Source organism: Centruroides sculpturatus, unplaced genomic scaffold, assembly GCF_000671375.1.
Source record: "Centruroides sculpturatus isolate CEXI.00-Female unplaced genomic scaffold, Cexi_2.0 scaffold291, whole genome shotgun sequence".
NCBI lineage: Eukaryota > Metazoa > Arthropoda > Arachnida > Scorpiones > Buthidae > Centruroides > Centruroides sculpturatus.
In genome coordinates this window covers 129,996-155,556 of record NW_019384514.1, presented here as the reverse complement: position 1 = coordinate 155,556, position 25,561 = coordinate 129,996, and the positions used below count along the sequence as shown (strand labels likewise).

Sequence of the window (25,561 nt, the reverse complement as noted above, 5' to 3'; positions counted from 1 at the left end):
CATTTTATTTTATATTTCTTAAGTTCTTCTTCATCGTAATCACCACTTTATTTCTTTTAGACGTAAACACCACGAAAATGACTTCACAAAAGATTAAAAGTGACTGAAACACAGAGAAACAATAGTAGCTGTGTGTGTTTATCCCATTTATTCTTAATTAATATTTTTGAGTCAGGGATTAAAAACAATCTTTGGCTAAAGATTACAGATTGGCATACGGGAAAACCTGTAAACGCGAAAAATGACAGAATTAAGCACTGTTCTGTAGTACATGCCTGAGCATAACATTGCAGCTTACAAGAATAGACTTATTTTCTATGAATCGGCATATGATAATTATTGTTATGTATTCCGTTAAAGTGTTCTTTGAATTTCAAAGTGTCCTAAGTAAACTAAATATGCGCGATCCAAAAGAGGGCGGAAATACTATTAGGAAGAGCAGAATCGTTCCCACATTTAATAAAATTACACGATAAATGCTTAGTCTGAAGAAAAACTAATACGAGAAGTTTTATACTAACTTTATAGTTAGATAAACCTCCTCCAGATTTGTTCGCTTTTGTATCTAGCACTATATGAAGTTTGAAGGTCCTCAAACTATGAATTAAACACAGTAATGAGATCTATAGAGGTTTTGAGTTAAGAGAATTTATCAAACACGTGGATTTCAAGGTGGTTTGCAATGCCGAGTCGTACAACCGCTCTCACCAAAGAAATTAGAAGGATTATCATAAATAATAATCCTTCTAACTTCAAAGACCGTATGTAATATTGCTATTTTAGTGTTTGTTTAAAAATAAAGACGTTAATGTCGTAATGAATAAACAATTTTTATATTTTAAGCAACTTTATTTACTAGTGTCATCTCCTAAGAAGTGTTTATTCATAGAAAACAACAATCGAGTGATGTTCCGTACGATATCAAATCCGGATTCAACTGGTTTGATCTGATAGATAATGCCAGTAACTGCTATTGTAAATTTTACCTATCACCACTGAATTATTGTTCTAATTTTCGTTATAGGGAAACCCGGAGCGGAATGGGGTAGTTAACGAAGAAGTTAAAATTATGTCAACAATAAATGAAAAATAACAAAAATATTACATTATATTTGGCACATAATTATTTAAATCATATTTTAAAAAATCAATAATTTTGTATGAAAAATAAATTATTAAAAAAAAAAGCTTGCCCACATTCCCGTTCCGCCCCAAACTCGGGGCAGAATGAGGTACGAGATTAGTGCTCAAATATTAGTCTCATTGCTTAGAAAACTCGCAAACAAGCGCGGAATCGTCATCGTCGCTGTCAAAACTCGCACAAGACATGAGCCTATTTTTTGCACGCGACACATGAACACCAACCCCTCAATCGACTGTGAGTAAGCCTCGGTGCAGTAAAAGGCAAGTCGTATCATCTCCTTCCCAGTAACCGTTCCCTGTTGTTCTTTTTTACTAGACTTTTTTATTTTTATTTTTTCTTTTACTTTTCGGGAAACCGTCCTATTGTACCCCAAAGCACACGCTTCTAAAAATACAAACAAACAAATCTTCAATAAACTAACTACTGTATATAAATTTGGTCAAATTATAAAATATACCATATACAGTAGAGCGTCGATTTTCCGCAAATCAATCATCCGAAAGAATTCCAGTCGGCAAATTTAAATTTTCGCCAGTGCTGTGGCGCTTCAATCTTTGGCTATGACTTGGGCTACTCAAATATTTTGTTTTTGATACTAAATTAAACATCTGATGTATAATTTTTTATCTCAATAACCAAGTACTGTACTGTATTCACACTGACGTGTTGTTGCAGTCTGAGTGTAGGACAGGGAGCGAACCAATTCCCTCACCTCTCTTTCATTTGTAAATCGTCTTTCCCATTCCGCCCCGGGTTCCCCTAAATAAGCTGAATATTCCAATTATATTGATATACTGAAAATAATAAATCCAATTCAGTTTAAATATTTTTGTTTAAAATTACATGTTCGTCTATATCGAGCAAAGTTTTGAAGCCGTAGTTGTTCAACGGGATTGAATATGGGAAGGAACGTCTCGGTCAAAAATCGTGAAGAGCCAAAATAGATACAGACTGATTCTTCCCCGTTCAGTTAGGGTACTGTTCAGCTTGAGTATAGGGAGAATCAGCTGTAAACATTCAAAATTCTTTTTAATATATATTTTCTTGTTTTTAAACCAGATATTGCTTTTGTCTTTTATAAAGGACTGCTTATTAACTTGGTTTTGTACATTATAAATTATGAAAATTTATAGAAATGTTAAGCCATGTGTTAAGATAGGACAGATTTAGTGTTACAAAAAAGATTTAGGATGGCTTTGGAGTTTATCAAGGTTAAACCCGTATCTTTTTTTTTTTTTTAATTTATTAATATTAGGTGAATTATTGTAGTTTGAAGTGAGAAAGGAGCTATAATATATGTTATTTACAATTTATATTGTGTTTATTATTAAGATAGAGATTAAAGTTGAGCCAAAAAAAAGTTAGGAACTGGTTGGAGGGGGATTAAAAACCTGTAGATTTAGTTCTTGGATATCAAATATAGGTTGATAGAGGAAAAAGTGGCAATTCCAACTATTTAGACAACGTATTTACAAGCACATAATAACTTAAAGGTAACTAGAGGTTGACAAATAAAACAGGTAAATGTAGAATGGTAGAATAGCAAAAGTTCAGACAGTATTATTAGATATTGAGTGATAGTGATTAGTGATGACGTTGAGTCTAAAAGACATGTTAGTGATGTTTTAGGCCCATACATACAAACGACAGGTGTAGTAGGCCATCAATAAATCTTCATTCATACTCTACTTTTGATAGTGCAGAGTATTATATAAATTGCCGAAATATGTAGAGCCAATGTGAGTGTTGTAAGAAATTAATTTATCATGTCAAAAATACAAAACTATTTCATCTCAAATACTATATCTCACTATACTGAATCAAGTAAAATTGTATAGCACACTTTATGTAGTGTTAAAGTTAATAAAATTATTTAAAAAATAGTTTGTCTTTATCTGGATTAAATTTTTATGGATGTTTAAACTATCAATGATAAATTATGGTTTTTCTAATTATATTGTCATACATATGTAATAAAATAAAACAAAGAAATAAATTTGCATTTTACTATTTTACCATTACCTATGTATTGAACAGATATAATCATCTGATTTCATTGCAGTGGATCAAGAATGAAAAATGAATTATGAAGTATGTTAAATGATGTATTAATTAATGATATTTTTAATTACTAGATTAATTATTTGATTCAAAAAAATCTGTTATAATTAATCCAGCTTATCTGGAAGAAAATATTTTTTAAATCTCTGTCATAGAACTAAGAGGATTCTTTTAATCATATTAATTAAAGATGTGGCCAGATCCACAGTGGTTGTGTGATGAGGGATCATTTAACACATGGGAGTACACCCATTAAAAAGTTTTTAGGCTCCTGATCATAATAATAAGCTAAAGCCTATATACTCTTCTCCATCACTTTACAACAAATGTTTGAGTTCTTGTAAATGCGAAGCCAGGGAAAAGTGACCCTGTTAGTCCTATAGTAAGCTCTGGCATGGCAGATAATTGTAATAGGCAAACTGATAGTCAGCAAATGCAGTGAGCAGTGCACAAAATTTCGACTATGTTCTGTGATCTAATGTCATTGAAGAAAGATGACATTTAGGTGCTGTGCACATATTGGGACAAGATTTTGCTGCATTTTTTACTTCCACGTCCCCTTCTGTATACAATTTGTCACCACCACTGCCACCCCTCCCCATTTGTGCAATCATATGTCAATTAACAACAGAATATTCCAAAATAAATGAATTATTTTGTATGCACACTCAGATGATTTCTTCTCCCCGTGTCAGCATTCATCAACACCCTCTTGACACACTCCCCCATCTTGATGTCATCGCAATAAATGCATGCAGTCTTATTATATCAGTGCTCATCGCAGAAATTTTGTTTTATTCAACATATTAGTGAGCTGTTTAAATTGTATGAAATTGAGTTCTTTTAAATATAAAAAATATAGGTAATCCATGAAATATGAATTTACTACACATACATAATTTTGAAACATCCTATGTGTTTGTGTAACCCACTGATTCCCAACCTTTTTTGAGCCACCACCTCTTGATTTCATAAACTTATACCCAATGTGCCCAACCCATTTTCCGTTGTGTGAGAAAGGCTTGGAAATAGCTTAGAAAAACTTTTCTATGAACCTCATACTTTGTGTCTTTACTGTACAGTACATTTTTCTCCATATCAGGAAACCATTAAATGCATGTATTTTTCTTACCTGTTTTAACAGAGAAAAGGAAAAGGTTGCCAGTTATCTATACTCCTCACCCTCCCCTACGATCACCATTCAGTTAGGACCCTGCCTCCAGCACCCCCTGCCACTTCCTTGGTTCTTTTTCTCCCCAAGATTTACTCACCACCCAAGGGTTTATATTAGTGATGTAACAAATATTCGGTTACTATTCAGTATTCGGGCTATTCGGCCTATTTATTGCTATTCGGCCGAATACCTAAAAATCAGGAGTAAGAAATAACAAAAACACAGTAAATTAATCATTTTGGTATTTAGATTTAATGTTATTGGATTAGTGTTGTTTGTTTATATTTATTTATAACTTATAACATGCACAAAATAAAAAAATAATATTAGTCACATGTATTTACAATTTATAATTACAAATATCAGCATACGTACACACCTATTCGTTCGAGAATAGTCACACACATCTGAGGGTCTGACCCTGCCTATCCTTCTTTTCAAGTGCTCATCTTTGCTCTTTCCTTTCTCTTTCCTCTATCTCTCTAGTCTACATATGCCTATGCATACATCATAATACATGCTCACGATACTTTCGATTCGTCACTTTTCTGTCATAGTTTTTCCATTTTATAATTACGTGACTCATAGCTTGGTGATAACGGAGAAAAGAGACATATAGGACGTCGGCATATGTCACAGTTATGATTTCACAGATTTGAGACAGCTTGATAGCCCGAACAGTCCCAGGCTTTCTCCCGTGCACGCTAAGTGACTTTCATTACAAGCATTTAGATTTCCGAAGTCTATGACAACAATTGTTTGGCATTGACAGCCGCAAATTTTGCGCCAATAAGCTGCTTCGACTTGTTCGATTATGGTATTTTCACATTTTCACTTCTCAGTCTTTCTCTGTTCTTCTTCCGTTATTTACACGTGTAGGTCATTTCATTGTTATTCACATTTGATATCATCATTTATCACATACTGCCATGACACTCTTGTTTGTCCGCTACAATGTCAAGAATTAATGCGATTGGCAAAGCGTAGTGACAGTGGGCCAATGGAGAGCAGGGTCCTTGCAATAATGCAGTTTGCACGTGAATTTTCGTACGTGCGTTAGTCAAGCCGAATAGTTTGGCCGAATATTCGGCTATTTGGCCACGCTCCTGGCCGAATGTACTATTCATTGCAACACTAGTTTATATGCTTTATTTCTATTTCAGTGCTTATTCTTTTTGCTCTGTCAAAACCTGTATCTTTAGCAAGAGGAATTGTATCAATTTCTGTTGTATTGCAAATCTTGGGTGTCTTGGAAATTTTTCTTTGCAAACTGGTTCTTATTTATGCATTAGGAAAATAAAGAAAATCTAGAAAAATTATGCAGCCTGCTCATAGTCAGGTGTGAATCTGTAACTGACTATTGACAAATGTTTAAAACTAAGACTACCAATGTTCAGTGGTTTTGTCCCTTGGTCACTCAACTCATGGTAATAGTATGACATAGCCAAAACAGATCATCCATGAAAAAGTTTCCAGGATTCCTCATCTGTATTCAATTCCAGACTCCAAGAATGCCAGGCTGATGCCTTTATAGCCTTACATAGGCTAATGGTAGTTGGCTAAGTTATACAAACATACTTATGATAAATCATTGTATGACAATATTTTATCAAAAATATTTGTTTATACTCATCAAAATCTTTTGTAATATTCAAAACTTAATCATCAAATAAATAATATTAATGATCTCAATTCGTTATGAAAGAATTTTATGCACCATGGACATTTTTTAATGATATTTATATTCAATTTTTTATCCTACACAAGAATGAACAAATATATTGAAGAAAATTTTATTGAAAAAATTGAAATTTAAAATATTTATACATAATCTTATTAATTGGTTGATCAAATTAAAAAAAGAAAATAATAATAATAATAAATAATAACATGTAATATATCCATAAAGTAATAATTACTTCTAGTCTAAATTAAATATATCCTTATATATATATATATATAAAACATTATGAAACATAAATCATTTAAAATAATTGTTCCACCATTGCATCCTGGAAATAAATTATTTTTCTCAGAGTTATTTATCACAATTTGCAAATTTGCAATAATAATAAATACTCTCTTTCACAGATACAAATGTATTCTATTTACAGGGGTGTAGCTCTAAAAATGCTGTTTAGGAAGATTTCAGATGGAAGTGTATGGTATAAGAAATGATTAGTCCATTTGTAGTGGGACGTTTAGAGTGAGTCGTTTCTTCTGTGATTCGTTGTTATTTTGGGAATATTTTTGCATCTTGCCATATTTGCACATGTAATGGTTGCAATATATTTTCCAAGAGAAATTTATTAAATTTACATTTGTAGTGCAGTGTAGTTTTCTATTGACTTTAAATCTAACCTGGGCATATTGCTCTAAATTGAGAGCAGCAATTTTTTGCTTCTAAAATTGTTTTCCTTTTAAATATTAGAAAAATAATATATATATATTTCACTCTACTATTGTTTAGACATTTCAAAATTTTATTCATTGTTAATTTTTCTGCTGACTATGCCATATATTGGAGTGATTAAGATATGCATATATGTCAATATATTGAGGATGATATTGAATAGTATATATTTTCCAACAGATTCAATGTGATTTTTTGCAATTCCCTGGATATGTCCATTAAATGCACAAATATGGTTTAAAAAAACAAATCTTTTTTATACAGTTATTAATCATGAATCTACTCATTTGTATCAAAATTACTATAAAGTGTACCAAATAAGACTTACTTTATCCTATATTGAATTTTACATGAATGCAGTAAAATATATTTGTTTTTTTACAAATATAAATAATCACTCATTCACTAATTGGTTCCTCGTTTATAAATTTCAGTAAATAATTATTTACTTCAAAAACCAAATTTTATTCAAATTCCTAACATTGTTTGATCAACTTTGATTCTTTATATCATTTTGTAAACTGAAAATAAGTATATGACAATTAAACATTTTCTGAATTCAGTTTAAAACTTTTCATTATATTAATAGCGAGTTTCAGCCGAAGTTTTCATCTCTAAAATGTGAATGTCAAATGTTGCTATCTTGTAAGCAGCGCTTGACATTCATGTTTTAGAGATGAAAACTTCAGCCACAACCTTGCTAATATTTACGCTATAAATCTAAATTTATCAAGCAATTTTTTAAATTTGTATTCGATCTTATATATATTTGATGAAAATCATATAAACATGCAAAGTATATAGTTTTATTAATATAAGATTACTTTTTAGATCCAATTCAAAAACTATATTTTTTAAAGCAAAACTATTAAGAAAATAATACTTTCTTATTTTTAATCAAAATCTAACAGAAAATTTTCACTGTCACCTGATAACAGATATATAGTGCAGAAATACTAAGTTTTTTTGTTTCGCTCCAATAAAATAAATTTTAATATCTACATCATTTTGAGAAGATTCCTTAAAAACTGTACTTTTAGGATACCTTATTCTTTAATTGTTATATTTAAACTCTTTAATTAAATTCCTTTAGAGAGATTTCTTAAAAATATACACTGACAGACAATGACAAAAATATAGATTTGGATTTGAATTAAATTTGTAAATAGCAATATTGATGAATTCTATGAGTTCTGTTTATTTTGGAATATTTAAAAAATAAATTATGTAATCTTCAAATGATTTATTTTTAATATCTTTACTTAATAAATTCAATGACCATAGATAATATGAAATATATATTAATATTTTCCAAAATTTATATTTTAAGTATGAAAATGTGACATCATTTCTAATATAATAAAGAAAGTCTAATTGAAATAAATTTAACTTTATATTAAACTACTTGAATTGTGTAACACACACAAAATTTTGATTTACAAACAGAATATTTGAGTTATATTCTTTTGCAGTTTTAAAATGATACAAGAAAACTAACTCAAAAATGTTAGGCTTTGACTATTGCTTTGGTTTTCTTGAAATGAGCAATCATTTATCATGGCAATGTAATTTAAATCACAAATAAATTGAAATGTAAATAATTATTTACTTTTAATGCATATATATATCATTAATATGGAAAAATTATAATTTCTAATTTTTTTTATAAAATCTAATTACAAAAAGAAAGAAAGAAAAAAAAAAAAGCTAAAATGATAGTGCATTCCAATTTGTGAAAAGTCACATTGATCCATTATCCTAAAATGCTGTATCATTAGTTCCATATAGAACCACAAAAATTATTCTTCTCATTGGAGAAAAACTAAATAAAAATTTGAATAAATGTATTTATATTACAAGATGGAATTTGTAAATGTCGTCTTTACAGCTATTGTTGTTAACTTCCTGTCTTCATCAGCTCTAATAAACATCCAACAGAACCAAAATAACCCTGTAAATAAATTTACCACATGTCATTTATCTCTAAAATTTATAAAAAATAAAAACTAATTTGATAACTTACTTCATGTTCTAAGAAAACAGCTTTCATAGTTCCTTTTGACCAAAATTCCATTGCATATGCAAGTAATTTCATTGAAAGTTCATTGATATGCAGAAAGTTTCCAACGAAAACAACTCGTTCAATACCCTACAATATATATTTGTATAAATCATCAAATCATAGATCTGATTTATAGTTATGATTATAAGAAATTCAATTTAATATAATTATTGAATCTAGTACAAGATCGCAGCATAACTGTCTACCTCCATATAAATTACAGTGGAACCTTGCTTAACAAGCACCTCTCATAATGAGTAATTTGCATAACAAACAAAAGAAATAGTAAAAAAACGACTTCCTTAATGAGCAATGTTCACATAATGAGTGGTGAGAAGAGGGGAAGTCCCAGATTGTGCACATGCTACATAAGTCTGTGTTTCACTCTCATTCTGCTAGCATCTTAGTGTCACTTGTGATCACACATTTTTCCAAACTTGTGTTCAGATGTATTACATTTAAACAANGCACTACCAGATTATGCAGCCAGTTGCTGACTGCATCCACGAGCTCATCATTTGTTTCAAACTGCTGGGTAACTAACTGCACCTTATCTTGAAGAGATGGTAACTAAGTCTGTGTTTCACTCTCATTCTGCTAGCATCTTAGTGTCGCTTGTGATCACACATTTTTCCAAACTTGTGTTCAGATGTATTACATTTAAACAACAACAACCATAGCCCGTAATATAATAAACATGCCAAAAGATATGCCAAATTCTTGGGTCATGTAAAGGCTATAATTAAATATTAAATAATTTGACTACAGGTAAGCAGTTATGCTGCCATCTCGATTCCAAATTAAATTAAGATTTTTTTTTTGTTTTCTGCAAATAGAATTCACATTCCAGAATGGTTCATTCCACACTAGAAATGATGCTGATTCACGCACTTTAACAATGTATATTGCATAATTTTCTTTGACTAAACATTATACATAAAATATTTCACTATTTTTTTCTGGCATGGAATGCATTATTGTATTTTATATTCATTTATATGGAAAAAATTGTTTCGTTTAATGAGTGTTTTGCATTATGAGCAAGATTCTGGAATGAATTATGCTCATTAAGCGAGGTTCCATTGTATTTAGTATTTAATTAATTACATAGCCATATTATAGCCTGATAATTTGGCTTTAACTCTACAGTTTAATTAATTCTTTATTTTAATTTACAAACAACAACAACTCCAAATCTGATGTAAAAAAAATCATTCCTTTGCACATGAAACTGGCCAACACATTTTAATATACACAAACAAATTTAATGAATGTTTGACATATCTTACAACATAGCATCATCACATGCATTAGATTCAAAACTTACTACACAAAAGGCTATGCAATACAGATAAATTTTATGCTTTCAACACTGTACAAAATAGCTTTGCCCTTCACCACAAACAGGTGAAGTATAAAATGTTATTGAATCTCATGTACACAAACAAGGATTTATGCTTCTACACAAAAAATCATCCTTCTTAAATCAAAAAACACAACACCTTAATTTGCTGAGAAAAAATTTAATGTAAAGCTAACGTTTTCAGCCAAATCAGTTGGCCATCGTCAGGCTAAGAACATTCGAATATAAATAAAATAGAACAAAAATTTAAATACAAATAAAATAAAATAACGAGCGAAATATATATATATAAATGTATACAGACTAATAAAATAAATAAAAATTATTGTTACAAATAACAAAAATGTATATGAAAAAATAAGCATAGGTTAACTAAATATTAAAACGTTATATAGAAATTCAGTGAAATGCACTTTATGCAAAAAAATATTAAAATCGCCGCAATAAATTAAGATTTGTCCAATCGTTTGATAAAGTATTTCCAGGCCGAAGGCAACCCTTCAGAATCTCTAGAATTGATGCATGAATCATGCAATTTGCTTTTATATATTTCAATTTTTTTTGCGCAATTTGCCAATGTCGGTGAATGTACTGATTTAATAATTTCTGCTTCGTCCCATTTGACGATTGAGCCTTCAACTTGCGCCATTTGCAATAGTATAGTGGCACTAGATCCCTTAAAAATCACAAACACAACAATTTATATATAATATAAAAATCTGCTAGCACAATTTTTTTTCTGTCCAAATGCAAACTAAAAATAGAGTCAAAGTATTAGCAAGTCAATAATATTGTTTCAGGGAACTATGTATAATGATCACTTGCTGCTGCCATGGTAGTGACATTTCCACTGGCATAAAAAAAAAATCATGCGCACTCTCGATCTTTTATCTCAAAAATGAAATCATAGACCTCCAATTTTAATTGTATTTTTAATTTCCATATCTTATGTAAAATGACAAAGCAAAATCGAGCAATCAAATTTTGATGATAAACTCAATTCTATAAGCCACATAGACAAGGTTTCACTAACATTCCACCTCAATAAGCATCAATAAGAGCAAACTCCAAAGCTGCATTTGGAGTTGCTCTTTCAGAAGGTTTCAACTGATAAATTAGAACGGTCAGTAAATTAAATTTTAAGCAAAATATTCACTACAAGCAAGCTAGTCTATCTGTCACGAATAAATTTTTTTTAAATTGATGACCATTACTATCGAAATCTGTGTTTAAAGATGAAGATGTTGAATTTTTTCCATTGTATATAATTATTATTAATGTAAAAGTAACATGGTTGTTTTACAAACTTATGGCCAGTAGATTCCTAACTGTCTTAATGAAAAGGATGATTATGAGTATGAAAAATAATTTAAATTGCATTTCTACAATATTCACTTTATAAATTATTCTATGAATGGCCAGTCTATAGTAAAATTCATCTTAATTTTGAACCACTGAACACTAATAAGTAATTCATGACAACATATAATCCAAAGGTAGACACAAAAATTTATGTGCATATCTGCTAAAATAGTGACAATAATGTATTCATATCATTAAATCATTGTAAATTAAATGAATAATAACCAAATGACAAAAACATTCATAAACTGTCACAATACAACTATGCATTGATATTTTGAGAATACATGTGTTAAATGGCTGGCAGTTTTGGCAAAGTTATGACAAACTCAACTATAATTTTAAACCAAAAATAATAAGAAAAATCAATACTATAATAACTAAATGTATAAAAGATATCAATGAAGAACTGTATGAGGTAAACAGGATCATGATAAAAGTATATTAAATAGCATTATTAAATAAAGCAGTGATAACAAAAATTAAAATTAAAACAGCTCTTTTAATATACAGATAGTAACAAAAGCTCTGTCAATATACAGTAGTGGCCAAAAGTAGAGCTATCCCTTGACATATTTTTTAAAAATGCTGCCTGTTTTTTCTACCATCTACTACATAATTAATATTGTGACAATTTGGATATAGCCCATCTAATTTACACACTCCTTATGAAATCCCATTCTATCTTCCCAAACATTAAACTGATATATTTTAATATAATAAACATTAAAAAGATTGACCAACACTACATTCCAAAAAAACTGCTGAATAATGCTACTTTTGTTGATGAAGAGGATGTTTAGTTTCCTTTTCCCACTCCTTATCTCAATTTTTTTCAACCATCTGGATGAGTAACAACTGATTATCCCATCAGATGATTATTTTCTGGGAATAATGATTAGGTAGAAAATATAGATAAAAAAGCAGATTTTTTTAGACTCGGGACAGTTCCTCCAGGATAGGATATTGCCATATAGACCCCTCCAGCTACTCCTCCGACCACATGTTACAGCCCTACAACTAAATAGAGGTAATGTGACGATATTGTAAACTCTCTCTCTCAACATAGGGAACTTAGGTTTAGAATGTATTCATCTTTGTAGGTTTCTTATTTTGTTTTATTAAATATTTATGTTAAGGAAATGTCTCTCATGATAGTTTTGATTCAGATACTTTAACATTTCTTAACTATTCAATACGCGTGTTAATCTGCGAGAAATAAATGTGATTAACTGGTATCAGTATCCTGACATGGAGTAAAGACTTTACAGTCTATACCTTTTATTTATAAAAGTCCTCCTATAAAAAGGTTTAGTTATGGACTCCTCTCTTGTTGTTATTACCAATTTGCAGAAACCCCACAAAGAATTTTCTGCTCGAATTCTATTAGATTAAGTCATCCAGTGACAAGGTGAGCAGATCATTCAGATCTGACGATTAGAAGGCCTTGACCCCTTGTTTGTATTCTCACAATATTGTGATAGTTGAAAACAGCACAAAGAGTCAAAATACTCAATTGAATCAAACAGATTTTATTTTAAATCTGATTTACACGATAAAAATGAAGTTTTAATATTTTACATGGTGACAAAAGTAGAGCTACCAAAAGAAGTATGTAGATTTGTCCAGTATTTTTAGGACAAAATATTAATATTTTGTGACATAATCAGAGCTTCTGATCACTGCATCACATCTATGTTCCATTGAATCAACAAAGTTGTCAAACACTGATTGGGGATTTTGGTCCAATTGATGTGTTCATGTGCAAACTCTAATCTCAACTTTTTGTTTTTTGCAGAGATGAGTGGTTTCTTTGCTGGTCATCGCCCATGTAATCCAAAACAAGTCAAATGTCTTCGTACAGTGCTTAAGCTTATATCTGGGTTACCCACTTCACGTTTAATATGTGAAGCAGTCAAACAGGGTTGGCTACACTCATATGCCCAATCAAATGATCCAACTGTCGTGTTGTTTTTTGTGGTCTGACTGCTTTGGAAGAAACAATGGACCCATATATTTGAAAACACTTTCGAGACAACAGTTTTATGCACATTAAAGATTTTACCAATTTCAGTAAAGGTCTTTTTTTCCTTCAAACACATATCTACCATTCTTTGTTTGATATCATTTGATAATTGTATTCCTCCAAACATTTGTTATATTTCTTATAAAATCAGTTAATATATATATCTCTTCATCCAACTGATTATGATTGCATTCTGTTTCATACAACAGTGCAAACAAATTTGCATAATTCCTTTGGTAGCTCTACTTTTGTCACAGTGTAAAACATAAAAGCTTTGTTTTTCTTGTGTTTTGTTTTGTTTTTAAATCAGATTTAAAATAAAATCTGTTTGATTCAATTGAGTATTTTGACTCTTTGTGCTCTTTTCAACTATCACAATATTAATTATGTAGCAGGTTGTAAACAAAATAGAGGTTGCATTTTAAAAAAAATATGCAAGTGTAGCCACTACTGTACATCTTGCTCTGCAAGATGTACAGTAGTGACAGAGCATGATAGTACAGTAGTGATGTACAGCAACATCTTGCAGAGCAAGATGTTGCTGTACATCACTATGCAGTAATCTTGCAAGTTTTGCAAGATTACTGCATAGCTGTATACTGATAGAGAAACAAACATTGCAAGATTGCAATTTTTTGTTTTCTTATTAATATATTATAGCAATCACTTTTATCTACTTTATATGGCAGATATGTACTTTTTCATTTACATACCCCTCAGCTCTTAGTCATTTGATTTGTATTTAAATTTTGAAAAATAAATAAATCAATTTTACAAAAAGTTGTCAACCCCTGGCCTAGACATATGCAAAATTCTTCACATAGAAAACAAATTCTGAAAAATGATAACTTGGTACTTGGAAATTAAAATATCAATCCATAGATGAGAGCTAAATATACAAGGTCTGTTCAAAAAGTATCGGACCTTTGGTCGGCAAAAATAAATTTATTGACTTTGAGGAACAAAACCCTAATCCCCTTCAAAGTAGTCTCCTTGGTAATGTATACACTTCTCCCAGCGTTTCTGCCATTGCTGGAAACACTGCTGGAACGCATCTTTTGGAATGGTTATCAGCCGGTCCGTCGCATTTCGCACGATGTCTTCTCTCGACTAAATTTGGGTTCCTTTTAGCGGCATTTTCAGCTTGAGAAATAGCCAAAGGTCACATGGAGCCATGTGGAGAGAATACGGAGCGTGACGAACCACAGGAGTATTGTGTTTGGCGACGAAAGCCCGAATCAGATGCGCAGAATGGGCGGATGCGTTATCACGATGGAGCTGCCAAGTTTTGATCGACCACAGATCCCATCGTTTGCATTGCACTGTATCGGAAAGACGACGAAGGACCTCCTGGTAGTACTCCTTTGCCATGGTTTGGCCTTGTGGTGCGTACTCACGACACACCACCCCACGAGAGTCGAAAAAACTGTCAACACGACCTTTGATATTGCTGCGGACCTGCCGCGCTTTTTTTGGCCTCGAGGATCGTCCCCGAAAGCCCGCTGAATCTTGCGAATGGTTTACACTCGGGTATCGCCAAGGTTTTTGGCAAAATTTGATGTAATATCGCTGCTCACGTTGTTCAGTCATTTTCCAGCTTAGTGAAATCCGACGAGAGCGCACTACATGACCTCACTCATACGCCGATTGCCAACGACTGACGCTTTCTGCAGGCGGGAAAAAATTCAGGGCTGTGCATGACTGTCCCCTCCACAACTCCACCGAAGGAGGCTTCTCTCGCATCATTGGTTTACGCGGAAAAAAATAAGGTCCGATACTTTTTGAACAGACCTTGTAAATATCTGATCCCAACTGCTAAATTCACAGAACATGCACACATGAAAAAAAGACTATAAAGATCATTATCAGATTAATTAAACTTACTAAACAAAATAATATCTAAATGCAACACACGTTATTTACTGATCTTTCAAGTCAGTCATTACAAGAATTAAAAATAAAATCAAATTAATACATTACTGGAAATAATTATGCAAATGTTATAGGTGGCTTTATAAGTTAAAGAAATAATGATTTTACTTTTAGTAATAAAACAATTAACTGTTATGAATTTTTCAAAATTATTTGTCAAAGATTTCGGGTAAGTAAAATATAGCATAAATAGATTGAAATAATTATAAAGCCAGTCAACACCTAACACTTACTGTTAGGTTTGTATAAACAAGCTAGACTTTCTAATAACATCGCAATATTCCACTTTATTCTATACGCTTTTATAAAAAGACATCTTTAAAAACTTATTATTTGGACTTTTACCATTATAGTAAGGATAAGGTTCAAATGAGGGCTTACCAAGATTTCAGATTATCTAATTGACAAATGGCAAAATGTTTAATTATTTCAAGTCATTTAATTGATAATTATATAAACAAGGGTGACACGCGATGAAATCAAAATATTTTTAAGAATTCTACAAAAGAACACTTAACATCATCTTGAATTAGGGCTGATTTAAATCTGGAAGTATTGTCTAAATGTGTGCATCAAATTTTGCAATTATATGAAATGCTTGTTGGACAAAACATGCAAAGAAACAAAGACTTACCAAGAAAACACAAAAGAAAGGAACGTGCTAAAAAATATATTATTTTTGACCAAGAGTAAAAGAAATTGTTGTTTACTAATGAAAATATGTTTAATTTACATGGCCAGATGGATAATATTACTGGCATGTGTATACACAAAAATGAAATTCATATGAATACAATATTGATGGAGGAACAATGATGTTATGAGATGATTTTCTTTTCCCTGGTAAAGTACCCTTGATATATAAAATGACCCATATGAAATTAAAGATTATTTTATCAACTAAGCTGAAATATTGTTGGTGAAGATGTAGGCATAATGAGAGAAATTTTCACAAACTTGATTGGCCAGCTTGTATTCCAGACCTTAATCTAATCAAGAATCTTTGGGTGGATCAGGATTATAGATTGCATGTAGACAACTATAAAACAATATACAGTGGTACCTCAGGATACAAATGCCCCAGCATATGAAATTTTCAGGATACGACACAAAATTCGAACATATTTTTGTTCCACGATACGAACAAAAACTCACCATACAACGTTACATTAGTTTGCAGCGCCACTTTTTATTCACTTCTGTTCATCGGTCTCAGTCCATGTGTTTGCTTCATTGTGGAAGGATCTCGCTCTATAAAGGAAATCTTGAGGTATTATCAGAAAGTGACCGATTTTATTGAAAAAAACCATCCCGAAAAGGTTCACACTGGCCTTATTGCCGCTCAGTTTAATGACATTTGCCTAAATCATTTTAGAAACATTTTAAAAAGTAGGCAAAGCCAAACCTCTTTGGATAGCTATTTTACCAACAGACCTCTATCCAGTTAAAGTGCTGGTGGAAGTGACAGAAAGAAAGCAAAAAGCAGTGAATAAAAAATGTAAAAAATATATGTAAAACAGAAAAGCTAAAAAAAATTAGTGTTAAGTTATTTTTAAGTTATCGTTACATTATGTTATGTAAGTTAAGTTTTAGTATCATTTCCCTTCTCCCTCTCCTCCGCCACCAGTTTACACCATTGTCTATTCTCAAAGGTAAAGTGCAAATATAACTACATTTTTTTTTATCAATTATTATTCTATTATGGTTATTTATACATTTACAACTACAAAATGCATTTTTCAGTGTTTTCCTTACTAAAGGTTTTTTTTTAATGTACTACTTAGCTTTAATTTGAGTGTGTTTTTCATTTTTTCATGTTGGATCTGATTATTTGGTTTTACATGTAATCATATGGGGAAAAATGATTCACCTTACAACATTTTCATGATATGATCTCAGTTCAGGAATGGATTAATTTCGTATCCTGAGGTACTACTGTACCCAAAAGTTTTCACATTCAAGTATCATACTAGAAATATAGAACAAAGACTAATACTTTGAAAAAAACCATAATTACAAAATCATCCATCATAAATGTATCTATTTCAGATATTCACAATATTAATATGAAAATAAATAAAATGCCTATGGTAAATGGATTAAAAGACTTACTCTATCTATTCTTCCATAGGTATCTTTATCACACACATTATACAAAAAAGTATACAATATTATGGTACCATATGTTTTTAGTGTTATGTCGTCCAGCTATGCCTAGTGGTGCTGGACATGCATCTTTATGCATTAATAAAATAATTGATTGTTATATCAGACAGTAATAACATTAAACACATACATGGCCAGGAATTTTGAGAGGAAACAAATAAACAACAGTAAATAAAATATTTACCTCATTTACAGCACACATCCTAGCTATAGAACCAATGTTATTTGTTAATGTAACTAATGTTGCTCTTGCTAAATCTTCTTTTGTAACTGCTGCTCTTTTTTCCTTACTTGACATTTGACCAAAACTAATAATAAAAATTATTATTATAATGATATGGTAACAAGCATCAATTTAAAAATTGAAAGAAATTCATGAAATAATGTAATTATTCATGTAATTCAAGAAATCTTCTAAAATCAACCTCAGATTGGCTGGAAAAAAGTCACAAATAGAGAAAAAAATTAATTGTTCACAAATATGTACTTATAAATAGCTACATCACTTTTGCACAGTTGCCACCAAAATCAGATACTTGTCTTATAGTGGTAGCTGCTTTTACAATCCCATGTGAAAGAACAGCACTACCAGATTATGCAGCCAGTTGCTGACTGCATCCATGAGCTCATCATTTGTTTCAAACTGCTGGGTAACTAACTGCACCTTATCTTGAAGAGATGGTAACTGCTTGATGCCAAGGAGATGGATGAAAATCTCCTATTGGAATTGCTCAGGTGAAGTCCTTGTGTGAACCAGTGTGAGGCTATGCACTGTCTTGGAGAACAATATACTTGGCGAGTTTTCCATATCTTAGTGAAGCTTTCAAGGTCAATCCAAAACAAAACCTCTGAATTTAGAAACCATGACACTAGAGATAATATTCAATATCAACAAAATTCCCTTGTAGTCCCAGAAGACTGTGGCCATCATTTTTGAAGTCAAGTGTGTTTATTTGAAAAGTGAACATGCATCCACTGTTTACTGTTCCTTCATATCTCTATTAAGAAATTAAACCAATGTCTCATGCCCTATCACAATCCTGTCCAGAAATATTGTTTCTTCCTGGAAGAAACATCAAGACTAAGCCTTGATGTTTCTTCTGCTTTGCGTAAGCTTTGAGTATTTTTTATGAACATAAGTCAGTTGTTTTTGTATCCACTTGATACTTATAGTAATCAAATCTCTGTCAATGCAAAATAGTAGTTCTCAAAATTTCAGAAAATTCACCATAAAGTTCCAAAAGCATAATGGATAGATTCACACAAACTATTTTGCTAATGAAAACATTTTAACATCAAAAGGCAAAGTGCTAATACTTTCAATCATGAATAATCTTCTTCCTCAGACAACCATTTTCAAATTAGAACCTAATGGAATTATAATACAATGCAAATAACAAACATATTTTGATGTAAAATGTATGTTTGAAAAATAAAAAGAGTAAAAACACAAGTGTTAAGTAAATGTACAATAAACCAAAAACATGTTACATAGGGGGAAGTTTTGAATGTATATATCAAATATATTTGTATCTTCACTTATTTAAACAATGGAATCCCAGATCAGATAGCTCTAGTGTAGGGTTAGTGCATATTTCGTTTGTTGATATATACAACATTTCTCAGGTAAACAGTATATTGCAGTCCCAATATTGGTGTATTAAGGATGCATATAATCATAAAGCTCATAACTGTGATTCAAAATCCTTTTGACAATTTCAATAGTGTAATGTCATCTTAATGTTCAGCCAGTCTGTTGTCTAGCATTCTTGCATTAGCACCTTTATATGCAGCTCAGATTATTAGTCTCTATCATTAAACACAAGAATGTGTAAAGAAATAAGGGTTTAATGGGAAGAAAATACTTGTCTCCTAAAAAGTCTAGCAAGATACAACAAAATTGGGCCTAGAAAGCAGATGTAACAAACTTTCTCTGTTGACAGCCATGATAGAAATTGAGAATAAAATCCTTAATATACTACAATTAATATAATTAAATTTGGTTATAGTGTGACCTGCTTTTAGAACCACCAATTTGATAACCTTTAACATCATAAGTTTGGTTTAGATTTAGCACTCTTAATTATACCATCAACTTTTTTCCAGCCACCATACTACATCAATGCCTCAATCATAAGCCTGATACAAAGAGCATATTTGTACCCTTCCACACAAAGCTTGATAGCAGAATAATTAAAGATTTAAAAAATGGCTTTAAACTCTTATGGTCTAGGCATCCTTAACACATCAATGTAGGGATATTGTTTATCTGGAAAACATTGTATATATTGACAAATGAAGCATGCAATAACCCTACATTAAAGCTACCCAATCTGTGGATTTCAACATTTAAACAAGTGACAATAATAGTGTCCATGGTTACTCAGTTGACTCATGAACAAATGAAAAACTAAATAGAATTACTATTCAGCAATACTCTGTATAAACCTTTACTTCTGTGTGCAGTGTGTCATATTGCTGTTAACCAGTTAATTTTTACCAGCCAATCAGAAGTTGATTTTGGAACAGCCTTCATAGATATATAACAAATCCATGAAAAAAAAAAAAAAAATTTACAAAAAAGAATTAATTTGATTAAAGCAAATTATTTCAGTTAATTATTTTTCCAAAAATATTTAATGAATTTTTTTTATTTTGTAAATTCATTACATGTAAAAAATTTTGTAATAAAATTTTTTTCTAATGTCAAAAAAAATTGTATCTATCAACACTATAACTGGAACCTGTTATCAGTATTCCTTGTGAAAAAACAGTATCACAAAAGTTTTCAAACTTTTGAACAGTTCTTCCTCAGATAAAATCCAATGAAATGCTTCAAAATAGAAAGTAAATACAGTAAAACCTGTCTATGGCGACCACCCACGGTTCCTTCAAAAAGTGGTCTTTTAGACAGGTGGTCGTTTAATACAGGTAACTTATGCGAAGATTGAAAATTCCGTGCCAGAAATTTTTGCCCGTTTTGACAGGTGCCCGTCCAATGCAGGTGGTCGCCTAAGCAGTTTTCACTGTATTTGAAAATTAAATCAAATGTCCGTATGAATAAATCCATTGTGCTGGGCATGCGTGTGCATGCGTGGGTGGTGGTAATTAAAGTTTGTCGTATATGAGGGCCTGCCAGGCTACCGATAGATTAAGCTCTTCTTTCTGGTTAACCTCTAATGATTAGAGTTTAACCATGCACACACAAATGCACATGCCCAGCGCAACAGATTTATTCATATGGACAGTCGATTTAATTTTCAAATACAGTAGAACCTCAATTATCCGGACCTCTATTATCCTGATTTTCAATTATCCTGATTGTTCAAAATAAACAAATTTTACGAATTTGCTGATTTGCACTTGGTGAATTATGACATTGTATGTGATGGAATGCATAACTTTTTTTGTTTCAACATCTTACCCAGCACAGAGGTCATAAACTCTTAAATATATTTTACGTCATAATAAAAATATAACTTGACATACGTATTTATAAATAATTTATATTCAAATTATATCATTTCTATGACCAAGGGCGGCATAAGGCGTGGACATGTGCCACTGCCTATGCCTCACAGTCCGAAAGGCCTCGCGCCTCGAAGGTTTATGCATTACTTAAAAGCTGCGAACGTGACAAAGAAATTTTACTCGTCATAAAACGATAAATAGTTTGTCAAATTTTTATTCATAAAAATGCAGTTTCAACTGCTTTTTATTTTATAAAATCTGTCTTCTTGCGCCATCAGAGGGCCTTTTAAACAATAGGTAGTCTGTTAGCGCTGGTCAGTAGTAGTCCAAATTCAATACAAACATTTGTTTCTTGAAAATTTGATCACAATTTAAATACAGTATTTATTTTTAATATTACCAATATGTCATTGAAAAAAAAGCATGTTGTATTATCATTAAAAGACAAATTAAAGTATTTGTTTCGATTATCCAAATTTTTCTTTATCCAGACTACCTTCATCCCCAATAAGTCTGGATAATTGATGTTCTACTGTACAGTGGAACCTCGGTATACGACCTTAATCCATTCCTGGTGTTTGGACTTATACCAAATAGGACGTATACCAAACCAACCTTTCCCATAAGAAGTAATGTAAAAATGATTAATCCATTCTCATGAAAAAAAAATGGCTGGCTTTAAACACCTCGCTTTCCTGTCTAGTTCCTGCTTGATTTTTCATGAGATCAGCACGTATCTTTTTAGCTTTCTCGCAAATAATTGCTTCTGATACAATGTCGCCAGCACACGGTTTTTCAGTTATCCAAAGCAAAAGCAATTTCTCAACATGATCTAATTTCTTCAATCTCTGTTTAGAAATTGATTTAACCCCTTTCGCAACGTTAGCAGATTTAATAATGTCTTTACTTTTTACAATTGTCGATATCGTCGTTCTTGGAATACGGTATGCAACAGTTAAATCTCGAACACTCATGCCACCTTCACATTTCTCAACAATCTCTTTTTTTCAGTTCCATTGTAATTTTAGTCATTTTTTTATTTTTCTGTTGCCTTTTTGCAATTCATGATTAACAAAAATAATAAAATGTTACTTACAAATTAAAATCTGAAGAAATTTAACAAAGTTATAAACCGTAGCATTGCGAACGTCTAGTCTGGTGTAGTACACCGATAGTGCTACAGTACTTGTTCATAGATGGCGCGCGTATAATTGAATTAAGTCGTATACCGAACAAAAGTCGTATACCAAACCAAATTTGTTTTGTCCAAACAGGACGTATTCCGAATTGGACGTATTCCAAATTGGATGTATTATAAAGCAGACGTATACCGAGGTTCCACTGTATTTACTTTCTATTTTGAAGTGTTCCATCAGATTTTACCTCAGGAAAAACTGTTCAAAAGTTTGAAAACTTTTGTGATAGACTGTATTTTTTCACAAGGAACACCAGTAACAGGTTCCAGTTATAGTGTTGATTTCATCCCTGATTTTAAGGTGATGTTGAACTTCTTACTTAATTGTATCTATTTCAAATTAAATATTTCTTGACGTGTGTTATCTTTTAACTTATTTTTTGTTTAATTCTACCAAAATAATCACAATTTAAATCTTGTAGTTTGGAGTAAGAATTTGAGTTTAAGTAGTAATAATAATGATTATTATGATGGTGAAACTAAATAAATTTCATTAAAAAATGTACTGTAACCAAATGTCTTAAATAATAACTATATATTTCAAACTTTAAATATCTAAATTTAGTTAAATTTCCTATGCAAAACAATATTAAACATTTTGATTATTATGCAAATTAGCATTGAAAGATAATTAAGTCTATTTGTTATGCCTCTGTCCTTAAATTATTCCAATATAAATAGTAAAGATAATAGAATAGAGAATGAATATATCTTCTTTAGCAATTAAAGTACAATATCCAGAACCAGTTATATGCATTACATGCAACACTTGCATGTCAAAAGATTTTGCTTGTATTTGATATTTCAAGATATATATTAACTTAGGATTCAAGTTAACAATAATATGTGTTAATGTATGCTTTATAAGTAACTGAAAAAAAAGATTTATGTATTTGTGAGAAAATTAGTAATTTTATAGAAATATCACATATTAGATAGTACACATTTATTTTAATTGAAGAAATTACTTCTTTCCAAAATTTTATCAATATTATCTTAAGCGATTTAATAAATAAATAAATATCAATTTGATTGAAATTATAAATTTTAAAATATCCTAATAATTATGAATAGTATGTAAATATTAAAAACAAAATTCTTACCTGCTAGCAACAATATCACCTGGTAAATTAAATTTTGAATAATCTCCACCATAAATATCTTTAACTAGTTTATCAACTTTATTACTGTCACCTTTCTCTGCTAAAGCAATGGCTTCTTCAAAAGTTTCACAACCAGTAAGAAGACAACAAAGCCCTAAAAATGTACCACCTCCTAAACTGAATGAAAAAGAAAAATCCTAGGAATAAATTTATTGAATTTGTTTGAGGTTTTTTATGATATCAAAAACATACCTGGTACCTGAAATTCTTTTATAATTATTAGGAGAATAAACAGCAAGAATACTAACTCCAGAACCAATATTTACAACTAAAAATGGATAGCAGTTTGTAAAATCATATCTTCTTTTCCTACAAGTTTCTTCATTTGGATTACACCAATAGTAACATTCACTTGGATTATTAGCTTCAATAAAATGTATACCACGAATTAATGAGTCCAATTCATCAAATTTATATAATTCTAAATTTACTTCCTGAAAATTAAAATAAATAACTAAATTACTAGATATTTTGATAATATAAACTTTATTTTCATTAAATTATTCAACATATTGANATTACTATTCAGCAATACTCTGTATAAACCTTTACTTCTGTGTGCAGTGTGTCATATTGCTGTTAACCAGTTAATTTTTACCAGCCAATCAGAAGTTGATTTTGGAACAGCCTTCATAGATATATAACAAATCCATGAAAAAAAAAAAAAAAATTTACAAAAAAGAATTAATTTGATTAAAGCAAATTATTTCAGTTAATTATTTTTCCAAAAATATTTAATGAATTTTTTTTATTTTGTAAATTCATTACATGTAAAAAATTTTGTAATAAAATTTTTTTCTAATGTCAAAAAAAATTGTATCTATCAACACTATAACTGGAACCTGTTATCAGTATTCCTCGTGAAAAAACAGTATCACAAAAGTTTTCAAACTTTTGAACAGTTCTTCCTCAGATAAAATCCAATGAAATGCTTCAAAATAGAAAGTAAATACAGTAAAACCTGTCTATGGCGACCACCCACGGTTCCTTCAAAAAGTGGTCTTTTAGACAGGTGGTCGTTTAATACAGGTAACTTATGCGAAGATTGAAAATTCCGTGCCAGAAATTTTTGCCCGTTTTGACAGGTGCCCGTCCAATGCAGGTGGTCGCCTAAGCAGTTTTCACTGTATTTGAAAATTAAATCAAATGTCCGTATGAATAAATCCATTGTGCTGGGCATGCGTGTGCATGCGTGGGTGGTGGTAATTAAAGTTTGTCGTATATGAGGGCCTGCCAGGCTACCGATAGATTAAGCTCTTCTTTCTGGTTAACCTCTAATGATTAGAGTTTAACCATGCACACACAAATGCACATGCCCAGCGCAACAGATTTATTCATATGGACAGTCGATTTAATTTTCAAATACAGTAGAACCTCAATTATCCGGACCTCTATTATCCTGATTTTCAATTATCCTGATTGTTCAAAATAAACAAATTTTACGAATTTGCTGATTTGCACTTGGTGAATTATGACATTGTATGTGATGGAATGCATAACTTTTTTTCTTTCAACATCTTACCCAGCACAGAGGTCATAAACTCTTAAATATATTTTACGTCATAATAAAAATATAACTTGACATACGTATTTATAAATAATTTATATTCAAATTATATCATTTCTATGACCAAGGGCGGCATAAGGCGTGGACATGTGCCACTGCCTATGCCTCACAGTCCGAAAGGCCTCGCGCCTCGAAGGTTTATGCATTACTTAAAAGCTGCGAACGTGACAAAGAAATTTTACTCGTCATAAAACGATAAATAGTTTGTCAAATTTTTATTCATAAAAATGCAGTTTCAACTGCTTTTTATTTTATAAAATCTGTCTTCTTGCGCCATCAGAGGGCCTTTTAAACAATAAGTAGTCTGTTAGCATTGGTCAGTAGTAGTCCAAATTCAATACGAACGTTTGTTTCTTGACAATTTGATCACGATTTAAATACAGTATTTATTTTTAATATTACCGATATGTCATCGAAAAGAAAACGTGTTGTATTATCATTAAAAGACAAATTAAAGTATTT

The 25,561-nt window shown here is 30.9% G+C and overlaps 1 protein-coding gene across 5 annotated transcripts in view; it reads right to left on the bottom strand.

Moving 5' to 3' along the window:
* Positions 1 to 8,145: 8,145 nt before the first annotated feature.
* The window catches only part of LOC111622504 (pantothenate kinase 3-like), a 40,747-nt gene continuing 23,331 nt past the window's right edge, over positions 8,146 to 25,561 (bottom strand). For 3 of the 5 annotated variants that reach the window (XM_023364899.1, XM_023364897.1, XM_023364898.1), the window contains 5 exons: positions 23,725 to 23,966; positions 23,473 to 23,649; positions 17,888 to 18,011; positions 8,816 to 8,941; positions 8,146 to 8,743 (listed from right to left, as the gene is read on the bottom strand). In XM_023364899.1, the coding sequence (XP_023220667.1) occupies positions 8,690 to 8,743; positions 8,816 to 8,941; positions 17,888 to 18,011; positions 23,473 to 23,649; positions 23,725 to 23,966 (723 nt within the window). In that variant the 3' untranslated portion in view covers positions 8,146 to 8,689. The remainder of the gene's footprint in view (positions 8,744 to 8,815; positions 8,942 to 17,887; positions 18,012 to 23,472; positions 23,650 to 23,724; positions 23,967 to 25,561) is intronic. The other 2 variants (XM_023364896.1, XM_023364895.1) reach the window with 1 other exon arrangement.